Source organism: Bubalus kerabau, chromosome 2, assembly GCF_029407905.1.
Source record: "Bubalus kerabau isolate K-KA32 ecotype Philippines breed swamp buffalo chromosome 2, PCC_UOA_SB_1v2, whole genome shotgun sequence".
NCBI lineage: Eukaryota > Metazoa > Chordata > Mammalia > Artiodactyla > Bovidae > Bubalus > Bubalus kerabau.
Window position 1 is genome coordinate 67570150 of NC_073625.1, and position 21745 is coordinate 67591894.

Genomic DNA, 21745 nt, shown 5'->3' on the forward strand with positions numbered 1-21745 from the left:
TACAAAAAAAAAAATGCTAATGATGACTTGAATTGAGATTTCCTGAGATGGAGTTGGTTGATCTACTGATAGCTGAAGTTGAAGTAATTTGTTTTATATGGATATTATCTGAAACTGACATGAGAAAGTTATTAAAGATCTAATATTAGAAATATCCCTTAAGTTTTAAAATTTCTCGAGCAAAGTTTGCCTATTTGCTTTGGCGAAGTGTTTTTTTGTTTGTTTTTATCAGTTGGTTTTAATCAACACCTAAAGTTACTATTAAGAATTAAAATATACTCTACACATATCACAAGGGAAACTTTTGATGTCTTAGGATGATACTCTCTATTCAACTTCATAATACTCGAAAAGTAGATTTCAAATACTATTACCTTCATTTTTCCTTGCAATGGTTTAAATGTTACTATTTAAAATTAAAGATAACTATTAAGGTATGCTTACTGTTTAGCTTTAAATAATGAACATACTTAATTCATGGAAACCTACAATGGCCAACAGAAGTGAAATGACCCAATCTGGTCATATGCTTTTCTGTAAACCATAAACAGTCCAGGAAGTAGGTTCCATATCTTATGAAAGAATGTTCATAATATGTTATGTCTCTGTGTAGATTTGTTTAATCTAACAGCAATGACAGTTTTTTTCTACTACAGGATTTTCCTACTATATGGTTTCACTTTTTCATTTTAATGCTGCTCAGGACAAGAAGGGATAGCCAGATATTCCCTAAATTCATTAAAAAAAAAAAATATTACAGGTGTGTTGAGCTCTGCAATTTTAGATTATAAGTACAGCAGTATATAAAAGAGAATTTTAAATAATATAAAACAAGACATTTTTTTCCTTTCAAAATATTTTCCCATTTAGTAAAACCTATACTTAATTCTCTAATAAGCCATGAATTTTGTGAAACACAGGTCACGAAAGGTAAAAATGATGCTTTTATTCTCTATATCTCAAAACACATAGCATCATTATTACTAGTATTATTACTACATTATAAAATGAACGAACAGGGGTAATAGATTTTTGCAGTTAGTAAAAAAGAACTCAGATTATCAGTACTGGCAACAAAAGTACTCCTGAATTTACTCTAAATATAAATCTGACCTGTTAAAATATTTTCCAGAGAGAATGTAGTCATTTTTATGAGTTAATAGCATATTCTTCTATTAATATGATTTAACTATCTTGCTTTTGTGAGATTACATGTATATTGGGGGGGCGGGAATAAGAAAAAACAGACCTGCAAATTCCCCATAGAACATCAAACAAAGCTAGGATGTAACTAAGCCTTAGAGGAGAAAACTTCCAATTCGAATTCAAAACTCAATTTCAGTCATTTGACTGTCTTCACTCCTTTGCCCTATTTATTTCCTATATAATATCTACATATATCTAATACGACACATGTAGGTATTATTTCTGCAATGCAGTTTTTAGCTAAAGCTCTGTAAAATTTCTCTCAGCATTTTGATTATAACTTGTACAACCTTGAAGAGAAATTTGGCAGTACTTAAACTTCTAAACAGGAGAAGGCAATGGCACCCCACTCCAGTACTCTTGCCTGGAAAATCCCATGGACAGAGGAGCCTGGTGGGCTGCAGTCCATGGGGTCGCTAGGAGTTGTACACAACTGAGCGACTTCACTTTCAATTTTCAATTTCATGCACTGGAGAAGGAAATGGCAACCCACTCCAGTATTCTTGCCTGGAGAATCCCAGGGATGGGGGAGCCTGGTAGGCTGCCGTTTATGGGGTCGCACAGAGCCGGACATGACTGAAGCGACTTAGCAGCAGCAGCACACTTCTAAACGAGTATGCCCTGTGACCTAAAGATTCCATTCCTAACTATCCTTCATTCCAAAGTGCACAAGGTTATTTATAGAAAGACATTCTTTGAAATAATTCTTTATCCAATAGTTTCCCAGAAGAATTACATCAATTTAATTTTATAAATACTAGCTATGGTGATACTATGCAGGTTCTAAAAAGAATGATGTAAAGCTATATATTGACATGGAAGGATGTTCACAATATACTGGTAAGTAAAAAACAATGCAAGTCTCAAAATAGTATGAACAAATACAAACATCTATATGTACACATCCAAAAGGATGTACATCATAGAATTAGTAGTGAATACCTACACCAGAAGTGAGATATTTACTCCTTGAAATTCTTTCTCACCAACAGGCAACCAAAAAATAGTTCCAGGTTTCTTGGAGAGATTAACTCATCTATAAATGGCATACCATTTAATTAAAAGTTATGATTTAGAAAAAAATTTGGAAGTAATTATTTTACATATAGTCATTTTTAATTTATTCAGTTGATTCTTGGTATGTCATTAAAGAAATGTAAATTCTTATAGCCCACTGAATGTTTTACCATAGCAATTCTGGAGACTAGAGGTCTTCCTATATTAGTTGGCCACAGCTGTTTTGCAAAAAAATATTTTTTTAAAAATGTTTGCCGCATCAAAGTAAAATCAATAATTTTTATTAAATAATAGCATAAGAAATAAAAGGTATTAACATCAGGGGTTATGCCAATTTAGAAACAAGCCTAAAATGCTACTCATTGGTGTTCATAGAGAAATAAAATAGGTTTTTCTGAAGGACACAATGGAATGAAACTATTATTTAAGGGCGTTACTAAAAACTTTTAAGATATTCTACTCTGGTCAGTGATAGTCACTTAAACTAGGCTGACTTATTAAAACTACCATGTTCAGCAAATCTAGGCAACTGAACTAGGAATCACAGGTAATCATATTAGCTATTATTAAGGAACTAGCTATTATTCAGTTCCTATTATCTTAGGAACTGAATTTAGAGACTAGAGAAGATGATAAGTCACTGTATACCTTAGGCTACGTGGGAAAATCTAGGCAGAAAATATATACTGCAGTATAGGGTAGTCAGAGTACGAAGCCAAAGACAGAGAACAAACTAAATCTTCTAAAAAATAAATGATGACATTCAGAATCAATGTAAGAAAAATATTTCCAAAAGCTAGGAATATGAAATATTATTTACTTATTATTACATTATTTACCAATAAATCATGTTTTATTTATAAGCTACTGTAACATTGTAAGGAAAAGGCCATTCCTTCTCTCCCTGCACAAATTCACCATTCTTCTATTTAATAGCAAACAGACTGCACTTTACAAAGCTCTGTTTTCCTGTTCTACTTCAGGATCCTTGGAAAGTTCTAAAGTTTAAGGATCTGTTGCCCAATCAGTAAGATAAATAAGCTTAATTTAAGTAGTCTTAATTAAAGGTCTATTATCAGAGTCACCTGTGGAGCTCTGGCGCTCATGTACCATATCCCTTCCCTAGATTCTGATTTGATAGCTTTGAGGTGGAATCTAGGCATCTGCTGAGAATCAATGAAGTAAACGATCTATGATGTAGACACATGATGTAGGCACAGCTACCATTGGCTCAGTTGGTAAATAACTTGCCTGCAGTGTAGGAGACATGGGTTCGATCCCTGGGTTGGGAAGATCCCCTGGAGGAGGGCATGGCAACCCACTCCAGTATTCTTGCCTGGGAAATCCCATGGACAGAGGAGCCGGCAGGCTAGTCCATGGGGTCACAAGAATTGGACATAACTTAGCAACTAAACCGCATATAGACAGAAAAACTATTTCAAATATTTTCTCTCTCTCAAAAAAAGAAAAAGGCAAAAAATAATAAATACTTACTTCCTTTTTGTTTGAATGTGTGAGGGGACACAAGGAGATGAGGATGGCATTAGAAATTACATCTTTTTTAAAAAGCACGTAATTCAAACAAAAACAATTGATTCTCAAAGATATAAGAACCTAGTCCCTCTTTAGATAAACAGAGATGCAATCACTTAATAATTATTAAGTGCCTATTCAAAGATAAAAACCTTGGAAACTTTTTTTAATATTACTGAGACATTTCACTCAGTCAACACATATTATGTACTTTTATCTGCTGGTAACACGGTTATAAGACAGAGACCATACTATTCAGGGGACAGAGTGGTGAATGGCACACATGAAGACCCCTACAGAGCTTACATCTAGACAGCTAGCAGCAACTGCTTAATGATTTTGGAGCACATGATCCATCCTTTCCTTTCTAATATTCTAGATGAATATATGGATGAAAGGATATACAGATGGAGCTAGAGAGATGAATTGAGAGATGAACATAGATTACAAGACAGAGACCAGTGGAGACAGATAAATAGGTGTGTAATATCTATTTTAATTCTCTTTCTTGAGGAAGCAAGTTTTTCCATCTGTCTTTCAGGCAATTACACAGTAATTTTACAAGAAAAGGAGTGTGGTGTTGCCTCCTTGGGCCTGACACATTCCAACATATTTGATATAAGTAACATATCTCTATACAGAATTCCACTCTAACATCAGTGTTTTCCTTCCTTACTACCAGCACTAGCATGCTGTAATGGCTGGTACCTTGACTGAAAAAGTCTTAAAAGACTGAAAAATGTCCTAAGTGACGATTTTAACATAAAATTTTGAGAAAACACTTTAAACGAAAAGTTAACGTAGATTATAGACTGTATTGACTCTGCAGTTTTCCCCCAAATGTCTAAATTACCATAATTAAATTCAAAAACATTTTCTGATTATTCTCTCAATTATTAGGTAGCTATACAGTTAGAGCCTTAACTTCACAACACTGTAGAAGACACTTATAGGGAAGGGGAATGAAGATGCTAAACTCACCTCTTGACCAGATTTTCCTGAATTTTCTGAATGTAAAGACTCAATTTCTCCTTCAATCATAGCAGCTTCTAGGCATTCATGTAGATCTTTGAATCCATTGACCTGAAGTGGGTACTGACCAAACATTTCAGTATTTTCAAATTTTTTACCTATAAGAGAGGAGAAATTCATATTCCTCAATATGGCCTTTTAGCTTCTAAAAAGTAAATAAATGCATATTTATCTCCTCAACCTAAAAACTATATCTGTTTATGTTTCAGACAAATAGATGGGGATATAAATGTTTACGTTTCAGGCAAATAGATGGGCAAACAATGGAAACAGTGACAGACTTTATTTTCCTGGGCTCCAAAATTTCTGTAGATGGTGACTGCAGCCATGAAATTAAAAAAGACACTTGCTCCTTGGAAGAAAAGCAATGGCAAACCTAGACAGCATATTAAAAAGCAGAGACATTACTTTACCTACAAAGGTCTGTATAGTCAAAGCCATGGTTTTTCCAGCAGTCATGTACGGATGTGAGAGTTGAACCATAAAGAATGCTGAGCATCAAAGAATTAATGCCTTCAAACTGTGGTGCTGAAAGAGTCTCCTGAGAGTCCCTTGGACTGCAAGGATATCAAACTAGTCAATCCTAAAGGAAATCAACCTTGAATATCCATTGGAAGGACTGATGCTGAAGCTGAAGCTCCAGTATTTTGGCCACTTGATGTGAAGAGCTGACTCACTGGAAAAGACCCTGATGCTGGAAAAGACTGAAGGCAGGAGGAGAAGGGGACAATAGAGGATGAGACGGTTGGATGGCAAAACCGACTCAATGGACATGAGTTTGAGCAAACTCCAGGAGATGGTGAAAGGGAAGCCTGGCATGCTGCAGTCCATGGGCCGCAAAAAGTTGGACAAGACTGAGCAACTGAACAACATTTCAGACAGCTGTAGTTACTATTGTTTTCCTACTGGCTTCTACATGCATGTAAGTATATTCACATACAGCTATGCTATAGATATTAATTACACACTCATATGTGTATATGTGATTATATTTGTGTATGTGTGTGTATATGTTTATTCTTTAAAATAGTACCTTTTAAGGGCAAGATACTGGACTAACATTGAGAACATACATAGCAGCATACAAAAGTTATAGGGTCTCTGAGCTGAGGAAACTTTTAGCCTCTTGGAAAAATGCAATATGCACATTAATTGCACATACGGCTGTGAACAAATATTATTACAGATGTCAGAAAAGGTGTGGTGAGATAGAGTGCTGTGAGAAGACATGGAAGGGGAGCAAATCTAGACTTTAGGGCTGGAGGGAAAAGCAAGGAAGACTTCCACAGGAAAATGACATTTATGCTGAGACTGCAAAGGTGAATAGGAGGTGGCCAGGCCAGAATTGGAGAGCCAGAGTATCCCTGGCCAAGAACAGTACAGGTAGAAACTTTCAGGCTGCAGAGAATTTGGCATGTTTAAAGAATTACGGGAAAGGAAGTATAGCTTAGGGGAGCAACATGGATATGACAATGAAGAGTTAGGTGGCAGAATCAAAACAAAATTCTTAACCAAGTCTAGTAGCCCTTGTTAAGGATTTTTTTCCTAGTATATTCTGACTATAATGGAAAACTGCTGAATAATTAAATATAGGAATAGAGGCTAAGATTTATATCTCAGAAAAATCCTTATGGTTTCTGTTAAGTGATAAGGCTGGTATGTGACTATACAGAATCCATCTATAAATAAAAGTAGAATGGAATCAGGAGTTAATAATAAAAGTGTAAAACTCCTAGAGGAGAACATAGGCAAAACACTCTCTGACCTACATCACAGCAGGATCCTCTATGACCCACCTCTCAGAATATTGGAAATAAAAGCAAAAATAAACAAATGGGACCTAATTAAACTTAAAAGCTTCTGCACATCAAAGGAAACTATTAGCAAGGTGAAACGACAGCCTTCAGAATGGGAGAGAATAATAGCAAATGAAGCAACTGACAAACAACTAATCTCAAAAATATACAAGCAACTCCTGCAGCTCAACTCCAGAAAAATAAATGACCCAATCAAAAAATGGGCCAAAGAACTAAAAAGACATTTCTCCAAAGAAGACATACAGATGGCTAACAAACACATGAAAAGATGCTCAACATCACTCATTATCAGAGAAATGCAAATCAAAACTACTATGAGGTACCATTTCACACCAGTCAGAATGGCTGTGATCCAAAAGTCTACAAGTAATAAATGCTGAAGAGGGTGTGGAGAAAAGGGAACCCTCTTACACTGTTGGTGGGAATGCAAACTAGTACAACCACTATGGAGAACAGAGTGGAGATTCCTTAAAAAGCTGGAAATAGAACTGCCTTATGATCCAGCAATCCCACTGCTGGGCATACACACTGAGGAAACCAGAAGGGAAAGAGACACGTGTACCCCAATGTTCATCGCAGCACTGTTTATAACAGCCAGGACATAGAAGCAACCTAGATGTCCATGAGCAGATGAATGGATAAGAAAGCTGTGGTACATATACACAATGGAGTATTACTCAGCCATTAAAAAGAATACATTTGAATCAGTTCTAATGAGGTGGATGAAACTGGAGCCTATTATACAGAGTGAAGTAAGCCAGAAAGAAAAACACCAATACAGTATACTAACGCATATATATGGAATTTAGAAAGATGGTAACAATAACCCTGTGTACGAGACAGCAAAAGAGACACTGAGGTATAGAACAGTCTTATGGACTCTGTGGGAGAGGGAGAGGGTGGGAAGATTTGGGAGAATGGCATTGAAACATGTATAATATCATGTATGAAACGAGTCGCCAGTCCAGGTTCGATGCACGATACTGGATGCTTGGGGCTGGTGCACTGGGATGACCCAGAGGGATGGTATGGGAAGGGAGGAGGGAGGAGGGTTCAGGATGGGGAACACATGTATTCCTGTGGCAGATTCATTTTGATATTTGGCAAAACTAATACAATTTTGTAAAGTTTAAAAAAAAAAGAAAGAAAAAAAAATATTTGCGAGTGTCCCTTCTGAAGTATAAAGACTTAAATAACTATTAGTTTATTCATTCTTTAATCCAATAAAACTTAATTAATCAAAAAAAATAATAAAAGTGTATAAAAACAGATGAAGTAACACATACACACATTTATAAATATATAAAAAGGAAACACCAATAGGACTTGATTGACTGGTTCATAGTCAGGATGGGGAATAGAAAAGAAAGGAAAGTACCAAGAATGATATTCAGATTTTAAGCATAAACAACTGAATTGATTTTTAAGTACTGAAAAGGGCACCAGTGAAGGAAGAGTAGAGGATTTTTTTTTTTTTTTTACTTTTGTGTTAAGGCAGCAGGGAAAATCATTGGCTTAGAATGGCCCATGATATTTCATGTTGAGAAGAGCTAGGCATAAATAAGTCAGTAACTAATACTGATGTGAAGCTATAAACTGAATAAGTAGTAGCTTATTCATAGCAGGAAATCAAGGGAGTAAATAAGATTGCCCAAGGAATTAGTAAATAAGAAGAGGAAGAGGATCTAAGCTGAGTCCCAAGGCTCTCTTACATTTAGATATAGAAAGAAACTACAAATATAATTCCTAAAAAGTATCAACAGAGGCATGAGAAAGCCAAGATAATATGCTGCACTAGAAGCCAAAGAAGTATTTTCAACGAAAAAGCAGGTAAAAGGAGGAGGAGGAGGAGAAGGACCTGCAGTCAACCACATTAATAGTTGATAAGAATTCAATGAGAATTGAGAGGGATCCAATGGACTTCCAATGGACTAACACATTTAGGAAATCAATAACCTTCAAAAGCCCCTTTTAGAAGAGGTCTGGAGCCAGAAATAAAAATGGGATAGGTCAAATAAATGGAGAGATAGCAGATAAAAACAAGATCCTATCTTTAAATAAAGGAGATTATTTCTGAATAAGATTAACTGAAAAAGAACATGTGAAGGGATTTTTTTTTTAATTTTAAAGATATGGAATATCAGATCATGTCTAAATATTGATGTGAATGACACAGTGAAAGGAAGAAGCGAAAAATACAGAAATAAAAGCAAGATAAAGGATAGAAAAAGACCTGAGAGAAAGCATGGAAAGATGAGATTCTTAGCACACACAGCCAACTGATATTAGACAAAATAATTCCTTTATTACCTGGAGTGACAAAGAAAAGAATGTGGTGGTGGTAGGAATGGATCCAGGTTGGGAAGCCTAAAGCTCATAAATCCGAGGAAGTCACTTTTAAGAACTATGACCAAAAAAAAAAAATTATAAGCACAAAATTAGATTCATGGCCTTAGCCAGGATCCACGGTTAGGTTTCATAAATTTCAATGTCAATCTATGAAATCCGAGGTAAGGACTTTTTCAGAAAATGAAGAGACAAAGAAATTATATTAAACATAGAGAAACTGGAAATTGCTATTGCAGAAAATGGGAAAGAAGACAGGGATGAAGACAGACAAAGATGAGTGCCAGGGAGGGCTACGGCATTGGGACTAGTGAAGCTTAGAGTCACTGCAACTCCATGATACACTACAATTAGCCCATTTGAATGATTTCCTCCTAACAACAGTCAGGTTCTCAGTACATGCAGAGAGAAGAAAATAATTCCACGAGGGCCTGAGACTAGTCAGAGAGGGGGTGCCAGAAGGGAAAGGGGGAAAAGAGTTTTAGCAATGTATAAGGAGGATCATAATGGACAAGGAAGGAAAGGAAAAGGCTGAGAACAGAATGGAGGGATCAACGGCCTGGAAGTTCTGGTAGAGTTGAATGAGCTTATGCAACAGAGGACTTTAGTAAACAAACTGAAAATTACCCTACCTCAGAGTCACTAGTCTAAAAAAATGCATTAGGAAGATATATGTAAAAATGACAAGAAAGTGCTCTAAAATATACTGTTAACAAAGCAAATACATAGTTCACCTGGAAATGTACTGAAATCACATTTATACAGCACAGCAACATTGAAACAACATATCAAAACCAAGTACAAAGACTTCAACGCTGATAGAGAAATGTTAATAATTCCTTCTAAGAATCCAGGTAATAAAGATAGACGTGCTCACGACTAGTACAATATTATCAACAGCACACAGTCACAACCTGATTAGAGCTCCTCAACTTCTACAGATAGTGTTCTACCTCAAATAAAAACTAGTATGACAGTATGGACACCCTAAATAGGAATACAAGTCACTATATAAAATATCCCACTCTTTATATAATGAATATTTAGCATTTGAGGCAAACAAAATGTACTGACAACTCAGGATAACCTTTAGCGCATCTAAATCCCAAGTTAGTCTCTGCCTTTTTCCAAATCTCAAACTATAAAATCATAGTCAAACAAAACTTCATGGCAATCCATCACTTAAGATCTTTAAGAAAAAGCAAATCCCCGAACTTTCAAAAGTTGATCCATAGGACCATTTGGGAAATATAGTTTTTCAAAAATGTATGCTTTGAAACTTAAGTGATTTTATTACTTGACGTATATTTTATGAGTCAGTTTCCTGCCCTTGTTAGGAAAACCAAAGAGTAACCCCATAGGCTGGATTTTGACTAATAGGAATATTACCACTTTTAACTGATTTTTTTAAAGATAAGAGTACAAATCTTCCTTGAAAACTATATTCTAAAGAATTTTATAATCACCCCCTAAATGGGAACTATGCTAAATTGCTAAGTATAGCTTTTAACTTGCATAGACATGAAACCCTCAAAAACAGTGATCATTATACCAAGCCCAGTATTAAACTCTAATATTATTTTTTAAAAGGGCACCAACTGCCACCTTAACAATTCACAGTATCATAGAACTTTTCCCAAGGAAAGAACATCAGATCAACATTAACTGAGTATTAATTAGCATGTGATAATATACTCTGCACTTTCCTTGATGCACGTAATTCTTTGCTTTCTATATAAATGATTAGCATTAGCAATGTTAACAGAAACCACCAGACATAGGAAGTCAAATTAAAAACCATTTCATAAATAAAGTCACTATTGTGACAAAGGACCTAACAATGAATAATATCTCAGTTGTAGTAAAGAAGTAAATATGCAACTATACCTTCAAGCACTCCCACAGCTAGGAATCTTCCATAGAACAACTCTACCATGGGGTTCTTTGGCTTGTCTTCATCCCTAAAAATCACATTAAAATTATAAATGTGACTACAATTTTTAATTTTTAAAACTGTAATAGAGAAAACATTAAAAGAACAATAATAGATGCCAAGACAGTAACGTTTATGTGGTTATTATGTGTTTGGCTCTGCTATTTAGTGTTGAGCCAAGATACTTAAATTTATTCTGTTTCTTCACGTGTCAGCTGAGGATATTAAACTCACAAAGCTGCTATAACGGTTAAAAACTGTGTGGGACCTCACTGTAAGAAGATATGAACCTAGTTTGTATTCACAAAGTACCTGATCATTCCATTATCTTGTAGGGCTTTTAGTATACAACACATGCTTATTTAGACTTGTTGGGAAGGAGGAAAAACCACTCTTGCACACTGGCCATTACCAGTGAAATAAAAAAATACCAGTTTTGAATCAAGTAGCTAAAGAGGTACGCCAATCTTTTGTCAAGTTTCATGTTGTTGGTAAAATTAGGCATCTGTGAATTTTCCAAATTCTTTAACATATAAATTTGTTTTCTTGTGTTTTTTTTTTTTGGCTTGAAGCAAGTAGAAATTTTTAACTTTGTCTTTAATGTTTTGTACCCTGTGATCTAAAAACACAAAGTTTACCTTGGCCTTGGTATATAAAAGCATGTTTTATCCACAACTGTACAGAGACTTTTTCTTCATAAATTTTGTGTTTAAAATAATAAAACTGATTTGCTTTTTAAAAAGAGAGAAAGATACTATTTATCTCTTGATGTGTTACATGCACCCCCATTTAAACCATAAAACAACTGGAGGGAAATACTTCACTTAAGCCTTCCAACAATTCCGAGGTAGCATGGTGGTTATTAGTGCTGTACAAAAAGATTTCCAGCCTTCTACTTTCAGATACATAGTAAGAAGCACTTTCCGATCTACTTTCTATTTAAATTTGAAAAAAAAAAAAAAAACAAAAAAAAAACCTGAATTGTGATAAAATACACACAATATAAAATTTACCATCTTAACCATCTTTAAGTGTACAGTTCTGCAGTGTTAAGTATACAACTGTTGTGGAGCCAACCTCTAGAACTAATTTCAGCTTGAGAAAACGATTAAACAATTTCACATTCCGTCCTCCCATCAGGCCCTGGTAACCACCATTCTAACTTTCTGTTTCTTTGAAAGTGACAACTCTAAACACATCGTATAAGGGAAATACAGTGGTCGTCTTTTTGTGACCAGTTTATTTCACTCAGCACCATGTTTTCAAGGTTCATCCATGTTGTAGCATGCGTCAGAGTTTCCTTACTTGCTAAGGATATTCCATTGTATATGTATACCACATTTGTATTTCCATTCATCTATGGACATAATCAGTGACTTTCAACATCTGTCTATTGTGAAGAATGCTGCTATGAACATGAGTGTGCAGCATCTCTTTGAGACCTTGCCATAAATGCTTTTGGATTTAAATTTAGCAGTGGAATTGCTGGATCATCATGTGGTTAATTTTTGCTGTTCCATCTTTATAAATGCAATTGACAAACAATTGTAAGATATTTGAAGTATACAACATAATGATTTGATATATGTATACACTGAGAAAGGAGTCCCTCTATCAAATGATAATTCTACTATTAATTTTTTTAAGGAATAACCATAATGTTTTCCACAACAGCTGCACCATTTTACATTTCCATCAACAGTGCAAAAAAGTTTCAATTTTTTTCACATTTCAATACTTGGTTATTTTCTGGGTTTTTTTTTTTTTTTTTGGTCGTTGTTGTTTTTATGCTTTGCACAACAAAATGTGAGTGGAGGTAATGTGTGTCATTTCTGGTCTGTAACTTTGAGAGCCAATATATTTTTCACTGATGTGGTGATCCCAGAAGGCTGGGATGAGATGAAGCCTCTGTCATCTGATATGGGGAAGAGGAAGAACAGAAAGACTGTCACTCTTGATGTAAAAGTCCACGAATCTTTAGACATAAAGATTAGTACCTCCATTTTCATGCATCATACTCTCGTGTACTGGGTTCGTCAAAAAGTTCATTCGGGTTTTTCCGTGACATCTTAACAGAACTTTTTGGCTAACCCAACAGAAAAACAACATTCCTGGATTCTCTCCTTATTTTCACACACATACTACACAGAAAGAGCAATGACATACCAGGTTGATGTCTTTGACAGAAGAAAATGTGTAAGAGCAGCTGTACTAATTCTGAATGCTCTTTCCAAGTATCTTATCAATTCTTTGTATCTAAATTTTGGTCTTCTCTCCACTGACCTGCAGTATGCACTGACCTTCCCTAAGGAATCAGGCTGACAAATTTTCCAGAAATTCTTTACCCTGTCCTTCTTTGCAAACTCTCAGAGGTCTTATTCTTTACTGTGCATTTAAGCTTTGAATCTCAGGGACCCAGACTGTTGTTATCAACAAAAGTGCAAGGAGCACAAGTGAAGAGCAATTTAAAACACCTGAGACTTCTATAATAGAAATGATTATATCCACCACTTGTATGAAGAAAAGAAAGACTGACACGAATATCACAAATATCAAAGGCCAAAAGAAATCATCAAAGAAAACTTGTATCAGGACACCGCAGCCTCAGGAATCAGGTTGGTACAGAAAGAGTTCAAAGATTTAGACCAACTGATACAGTACTCAGTGCTTCCCAATCTTTTAAACTTTAAAAAGTTTTAGCTCCATAAAGAGTAAAGCAAAAACAAAACTACTGAGAAATAAATGAGAAGTAAGCGCTTCAAGTAAGGCTTGTGATTCCAGATGAAATAGGAAAGTTCTAGATTCTTTTAAAACAGTTTTAAAGAAAGGAGAGAGAAAACTTGTTAGTTCAGTTCCGTTTAGTCACTTAGTTGTGTCTGACTCTTTGTGACCCCATGGACTGCAGCACGCCAGGACTCCCTGACTATCACCAACTCCCGGAGTTACTCAAACTCATGTCCATTGAGTCAGTGATGTCATCTAACCATCTCATCCTCTGTCCTCCCCTTCTCCCCCTGCTTTCAATCTTTCCCAACACGAGGGTCTTTCCAAATGAGTCAGCTCTTCACATCAGGTGGCCAAAGTATTGGAGTTTCAGCTTCAGCATCAGTCAGTCATGCCAATGAACATTCAGGAACTGATTTCCTTTAGGATGGACTGGTTGGATCTCCTTGCAGTCCAAGGGACTCTCAAGAGTCTTCTCCAACACCACAGTTCAAAAGCATCAATTCTTCAGCGCTCAGCTTTCTTTAGAGTCCAACTCTCACATCCATACACGACTACTGGAAAAACCATAGCCTTGACTAGATGGACCTTTGTTGGCAAAGTTATGACTCTGCTTTTTAATATGCTATCTAGGTTGGTCATAACTTGCCTTCCAAGGAGTAAGCATCTTTTTATTTATGGCTGCAGTCACCACCTGCAGTGATTTTGGAGCCCAAAAAATAAAGTCTGACCCTGTTTCCACTGTTTCCCCATCTATTTCCCATGAAGTGATGGGACTGGATGCCATGATCTTTGTTTTCTGAATGTTGAGCTTTAAGCCAACTTTTTGACTCTCCTCTTTCACATTCATCAAGAGGCTCTCTAGTTCTTCTTCGCTTTCTGCCGTAAGGGTGGTGTCATCTGCATATCTGAGGTTATTGATATTTCTCCCAGCAATCTTAACTCCAGCTTGTGCTTCATCCAGCCCAGTGTTTCTCATGATGTACTCTGCACATAAGTTAAATAAGCAGGGTGACAATATACAGCCTTGACGTACTCCTTTCCCGATTTGGAACCAGTCTGTTGTTCCATGTCCAGTTCTAACTGTTGCTTCCTGACCTGCATACACGTTTCTCAAGAGGCAGGTCAGGTGGTCTGGTATTCCCATCTCTTGAAGAATTTTCCACAGTTTATTGTGATCCATACAGTCAAAGGCTTAAGCACAGTCAATAAAGCAGAAATAGATGTTTTTCTGGAACTCTCTTGCTTTTTCGATGATCCAGCGCATGTTGGCAATTTGATCTTTGGTAACTTGTTAGTTACTAGACCAGAAAAGTTGACACTCAAACCCAAAAAAATTTTTTAGAAGTAAAATGAGTAAAATAAGGAAAGATCTCCAAAACCAGAAAAGAATGATCCTTTCAGAAATAACCAGGATTCAGGAAACAGCCAAGTGGCAGTCTAGAGAGAGACAGCCATCAGGGAGCTGTGTTGAAAAGAGGCTACTATGTGAGGTGATTACAGAAAGTCTGGACAGATTTCAGAGGAGGAACTAGGGACTTCAGGGTAAAGTACTCAAAGAATTACAGAGATAACTCCAAAGAGACTCAGCTTCCATAGATGGGGATACAGATAGCATTCACCTTCTGGGGAAACATGCTCAATAAACTTTGGGGGTTGGAACTCTAAGGAAAAGTACAAGGAACATGAATTTTACTAAAGAGGAGCCAGGGTGGACAATTGCAGATGAAGTTCACACACAGGCTGTCTCTTGGTCTGACAGGACAGAACCCTGGTGGACTTCTGCAACACAAAAGAGGTGAAGGTGGGCAATGCCTCTGTGAAAATAAACTACTTGGGCATACTCCTAACTCATATTTCACTAACTCTCATTATGACAGACCTATTAAGACAGCATAGAGGGATAGGGCAGAAAACAAAGTCAAGCAACAAGAGAGAGAAGACACTTGGCCATCAAACAGAACTGGTTCCATACAAGGTAGAGGTTTAGAGGCAGGTTAAACTATTAAGAATTCAGCCAATACCTCCTTAAAAAGAATGGGGGGAAAAAAGGTAACTGCACCTTAAAGAACTATCCCATCCAAGGAAAAAAAAAAGGAGCAGAAAGAAATATACTAAAGGCCTAGAACATTCAAAAGTTGAGAAAACAGCTTATCATAGACATGATGATCTTCACTGGAGCTGGAACTCAGGTTTCAGAAAGCATCAATAGCAGATTCAGTTCAGCATCAGGATGGGGAGATTTACCAAATGAAACTAACATAAAGAAAGAAAATACCTAGAAAGCAGGTTTCACAAGTCTAACCAATTTCATAGCAAAATGCTATGGTAGCAACCATTGTGGCATGAAAATATGTTGTTAGAAAGACAGCTTATATTTAATGCCGCACTGAAGGCCAGTAAACTGACGTTTATAAGAAAACTGCAACTTAAGAATTTTGGTGAACAGAAAAGAAGAGTACCAGACCACAACTGTTAGCATCATAAACTTCTTAACATTCCAAAAAAGAAGCAGCTTTCAATGATACATTCTAAGTTTCCCGCAACAGAATTTTTCCCTCAGATATTGTAGATTTAGTGCCATAATCTGGAGAGATTTCTTCCAACATAAGTTTATAAGTAATTGTCTAATAAAAAAAAAATTGGCCCTTAATGATAGACATCCTGGCAGAATTAAAACCATGATGATTTCCTCCATTTATGACATCATCCAAAGTTTCTGCTACAGTATTTAGCAACAGTAACTTGAGTCTGGATTGAACTAAGAGCCAGGAACACTAGAGCTGAACTGAAAGCTAAAGGGTTGAAGCTTCACTTTTGTTTTAAACCTCAGCATTTGTGGCCACAAATTCCAAAAAGCTTATAAATAATACAGATAACATTTGGGTTTCCATACACTTATCTCAGATTCCTATTTCTCTGTTGACACTGAATACATGAGAGGAAAAAAAAAAAAAAAGTGTTATTTATCAATCTCCTAAACCCCATAAACTAAACTTCACAGTAACTTACGTCTCTTCTTCAGCTTTCATTTGGAAGGCATCTTCTAACCAATCTAATAATTTGTGTGTAAACTCACTCACGTCTTGCTGTGGGGGAAAAAAAAATGTCTTATTGATATTTGAGCCTACTAATGAAAACACTGCAACATAAAACTTACATCTTGTCTTTTCTAATGTATAATTAACTGACTCCTCACAAAGGTATCATATGAAATGTTTCACATTAAATGCAAGAAATACTTATAACTTAACCAGAGCATAAAATCAGTATTTGAGAAAAACAAGCACGATATTCATAATTATGTGACTGAGTTTCACTTTAGGAGGAAAAAATATATATGTATATCTATTGATATATATAAAAACTCAAACTCATGAATGAGATTTTTAAAAAGAGTTATTACCTCCCCCCAGAGTTCTCTAATGAATCTTTATAAAACGAAGGTCCCACATTACCAAAAAGTTCTTCCTTATACAAAGATTTATTACTGGCTTCTCTCTTAGAAGGAATATGAGCTTTTAAACAATTCATTTTTCTCAATTCAACTGTTACACACCACTTTTTAAGCCATATCTAATCTTACTAAGATATGTGTTAACTTGGATAGGTTGAGTCCAATCAATCACTGACTCCCTGATTATCAAGGTCTACCACCTCTGAAGTTCAAACTGAGTCTCCAATCAGAACCAGCATAATCTTCACCTTCCACAATCCCTTCTGTTGGTTCTAGCTCACCTGACATAGTTACGCAAGAGTAAAGCAGTGGCAGTTGTACTCATCAACTACCATAAACTTTCAACAATCTGACCTAGAGTACAGCAAACAGGTTTGTAAAGAACCTGCATGAAGAGTGGGGTTGAGTGGGAAGATAAAGCAATTCTTACTATGACTGCCCAAAGACAGATAAGTAAGTATAAGCAACTTGCTTTTATCAAAATAGCCCTAAATATAACACAAACTTACTGTTATACATTTCCACAGCTAGAAGTTTTTTGAAGAGCATCTAGGACAAGTGATTTACCTTTAAAATGTTGAAACTAAGGTCTAGGAAGCATAAATAAATCGCTGCAAAGCCATATGAAGACAACCAAACTTAACACAAAAAGCTAGTTATAAACATCCATACTACCTGTAGTGGGTTAAATTGAGGCCAGTCAAAATATATGTCCACTTGGAACCTCAGAATGTGACTATATTTGGAAAAAGTGTCTCTACAGATGTAAAGAAACTATGGCTCTTAAGATGAGACCATTCTGGATTAAGACAGGCCCTAAATCCAGTGATGGGTACTCTTGTAAGAGGTGGGGGGTAGGCGGAAGGAGCAGGCACACAGACATACAGGGGGTAAGGTCATATCAACAGAGAGAGATTGGAACCACAAGCCAAGCAACACCAGGAATCACGAGATGGTAGAGGCAAGGAAGGACTATCTCTGAGGGCCACTGGAGCAAGCACGGCTCATTCGGCCAACACCTTTATTTTGAACTTCTGGCTTCTAGAACTATGGGAGAATCATTCTCTGTTACTTTGAAATCACTTAGTTTGTGGTCATTTGTTATGGCTGTCCTAACTAATACAATACCTTAAAATGACTTGCCAGATTTTTCTATAATGTTACTTACCCTGCAAGGCTATATCTGACAAGAAAGAAAAAGGTTTCCTAGTTATCCAATGCTCTTCGGAAGAAAATGTCCGGGTGGGGAGGTAAAATTGAAAACAACAACAAACATAAGCAAATTCTGATATGACCACCTTTTATATTCATTTATCTTTGCCATTAAAAGCATTTTTTAAAAAGCACAGGAAAGACAGTGGCAAAATCAGACATCTTTCAGAACTCTCTGCCAAAGACCCTCTACACACATCCAGAAAACAGATGTATATGCAAGTACTACAACAACTACACTGCAAATGTAGTGGAATTTTTAAAATCTCAAGTATCCAGGTTCAATGCAGGATACTGGATGCTTGGGGCTGGTGCACTGGGACGACCCAGAGGGATGGTATGGGGAGGGAGGAGGGAGGAGGGAGGAGGGTTCAGGATGGGGAACACATGTATACCTGTGGCAGATTCATTTCGATATTTGGCAAAACTAATACAATATTGTAAAGTCTAAAAATAAAATAAAATTAAAAAAAAATAAATAAATAAAATAAAATCTAAAATAAAATAAAATAAAATCTCAAGTATCCTCTTTATTTTCTGCCCATTACATTACTATCATCTTATTCAATATTGTTACTATTATCCTCTGCTACTTTCTTTGCTCCTCTTCTGCTTTCCTTTAATTTCTCTAACTTCTCAAATTATATGTAAAAATGTTGGTATGTTTGTAGACATTTTCTAGTTTTATAGGAAAATTTCCAATATTCTTTTTAATAAATTGATAAAAAGTAACCAAACAGCACTACATAAAGATTGGGAAATAAAAGAAACAGGGACAAAGTTAATACCATTCAGAAACAAAGTTAATATCATTGAGAAACCCTTTCTGAGTAGGAATTTCTGCCAGCAAAAACAGGCATATCAAAAGCATGTATACTATATGACATTGGGTTATCACACCTTGGTGAAGATTTTTAATTACACACTTATGAACATTTTTCATTTTACCTGTTACTTTCATTTAGTAATTTTAATTAAAATTACAGCTTGATTTATCATATACTATCAAGATCACTGTTTTCTAATTTAAAAGTAAATCTTCCAAATAATCATATTTTAATTGGTTCCAACTTATTCTTATAAAAATAAGAATTGTTTTGATAATAGAAATGTTATTTTCATGTATCTTTTAAAAACACTGCTTAAGGAAGAAAAAATTAAAATAGAAATAGTTAACAAATAAGCACAAAAAAGCTACCTGCTGGGAGTCATTTGATTTGAAAGCATCTTTAAGAATCTCAACTGCTCTTGATGGATCAACATATTTCCTTTTAGTACCAACAAGAAGTGCAAATAGATATCGAAGCTCACGCATAAAAGGCAAATTCCGATGCTCCTATTGAAAAAAGAAAGAAAAATTCTTAAGTGAAATTAAATTTTTTACTGGTAAAGGGATACTCATTTAAAAATTAACCAGAAATTTAACTAATATAGCTTAAGAATGAGTCCAGCATCATATTATAAAAAAAGAAGAGTGTTGGTTTCAGCTAGGAGTCAGAAAGGACTCAAACATGGAAACAGCAGAGCATCTAGCTTAAGCTCACAATTTTAGCATAAATGCCATATATTCACAGCAAATCATGTCATTACCCAGCCAAGAATATCCTCATTTATGTCTGTTTATTATAATTCTTCCCATTCAGCAAAGCCCAGCTGCTGCTGAGAACAGCAATAACAAGAGCCAACATTCAATGAGTGTTTAATCACGTACCAGGCACTATTTAAGTACTTTACCCTCAATAAACCCATTTAAGCAAAAAATCCCTCCTCCACCATGAAGTCTTCCCAGGCCCCTCCAAGTCAATGATCTTGTCAAACTCCACATCAACTGAAATTAACATTTTTCATTTAGGAATGAATCACTAACTGAAACTGTTATGTGATAATCCTAATTATCAGACTAACATTAGTCAAATAAGAATGTATCATTCTTCCAGGGTTCCTTTTGCAAGTTCACTTTTATTTTTTGATAAACTGTTAAGTTTCGCAAAGACAAGAATATCTGTATATCCTTCACAACTTTTTGCTACATAAAACAAGCATTCAATTCTTTCTGGTTGATTAAACCAAATACTCCAGATGGAACAAAAACAATCGAATATCATAAATAATTCATTTTAAAATAAGAAAATGTTTTATAAGATTGTAATTCACCTATCTTAGTGAAACATGATAACAAATCAGACAAGTAGTTGTTACTATGGTTAGCTCTTGAAATAAAAATTTTAACAAAGCTTATATACACCATTTAAATATTAGAAAAAACTTTCAAGTTTGCAGTTTTGTAGGCATGTGTATGTGTGTACAGTTGATGCCCAGTATCAATTAATACAGAAACAGCTGCTCTCAAAATGCATCAAAAAAGGAGTCTTAAGAAATAGATGTAAGGAAACAAAACTGATTCCAAATATTTATCTAATTTAAAAACTACAAATCCACTACAGCAATGAGAAAGTACATAAAGTCTAACATAAAAATGCTAAGTTTTAGAAAACATTTAAAAAAACATGGATTTTATTTAAGCATAATAAATTCTATCATCTATGATAAAGAATAAATGCAAAAGTTTTAAATAAGATAAAAAAACTAATTCATGATTTTTCTGTGGTACTATTTCACAACAAGGGTTTCAAGACTGTAAATACTAACAATTTTAATCCACAAAGTAATTTTCAGAAATACCCTTAATTTCTTGTGCTCAATCTCTTCATTTATCACTATACCTACAGCAAAAACAGCTTGAGACATTCCTTGCCAAGTAACAAAGATGAAAAAAAAATGACTTTTGAAAATTAAGTGAAAATCTGCTAAGAAGTAAATGTGAAAGTTAAATACACTAATAAAACATTCTTTGCTCTTGGCCAATTTCAAAAGACAAAATTAGTGAATGCTGTTAAGACTAGCCACTATATGTGCCTAAATTATGAAAATATCACCACATATAGAAACTATTCAAATATGATTCTTTATCTTTTAACAGATTTACCAATATATAACTGATGTACAATATACTATATATTAGTGTACAATTTTACAAGCTTCACATATGTATACATCCATGACTGTATCACCACAATCAGTACCTGCATATCACCCCCAAAACTTTCTTCATCCCTCACTCCCCTCCCTAATCATTCCCAAGCAACCATGGTTACTCTGTATTTTCCAGAGATTTATATACATCAAAATTATACTCCACGTACTCATTTTAGTCTGGTTTCCTGCAATCAGCATAATTATTTTGACCTTCACTCGTATGTACAATACATTCCATTTTGTTGCTGAGTGGGATCCCACTGTGTGGGCAGAACACAACTTATTTATACATTAAGCTGTTCCAGCTGCTGCAGATATTATTGGATGTGGCTTTGTGTGGACATATGCTCTCATTCCTTTTGAGTCAAGAACCGCAAGGAATTGGTGAGGCTGTATGGTATACGTTTTTAAGAAAAAAACAATTTTCCAAAG

At 35.3% G+C, this 21745-nt stretch overlaps 1 protein-coding gene across 6 annotated transcripts in view; it reads right to left on the reverse strand.

Annotated features, from left to right (window-relative positions):
* USP25 (ubiquitin specific peptidase 25) overlaps positions 1-21745 on the reverse strand; it is a 158022-nt gene that overhangs the window by 62102 nt on the left and 74175 nt on the right. For all 6 annotated transcript variants that reach the window (XM_055567793.1, XM_055567791.1, XM_055567795.1 and 3 more), the window contains 4 exons: positions 19476-19613; positions 16621-16697; positions 10839-10912; positions 4738-4886 (listed from right to left, as the gene is read on the reverse strand). In XM_055567793.1, the coding sequence (XP_055423768.1) occupies positions 4738-4886; positions 10839-10912; positions 16621-16697; positions 19476-19613 (438 nt within the window). The remainder of the gene's footprint in view (positions 1-4737; positions 4887-10838; positions 10913-16620; positions 16698-19475; positions 19614-21745) is intronic.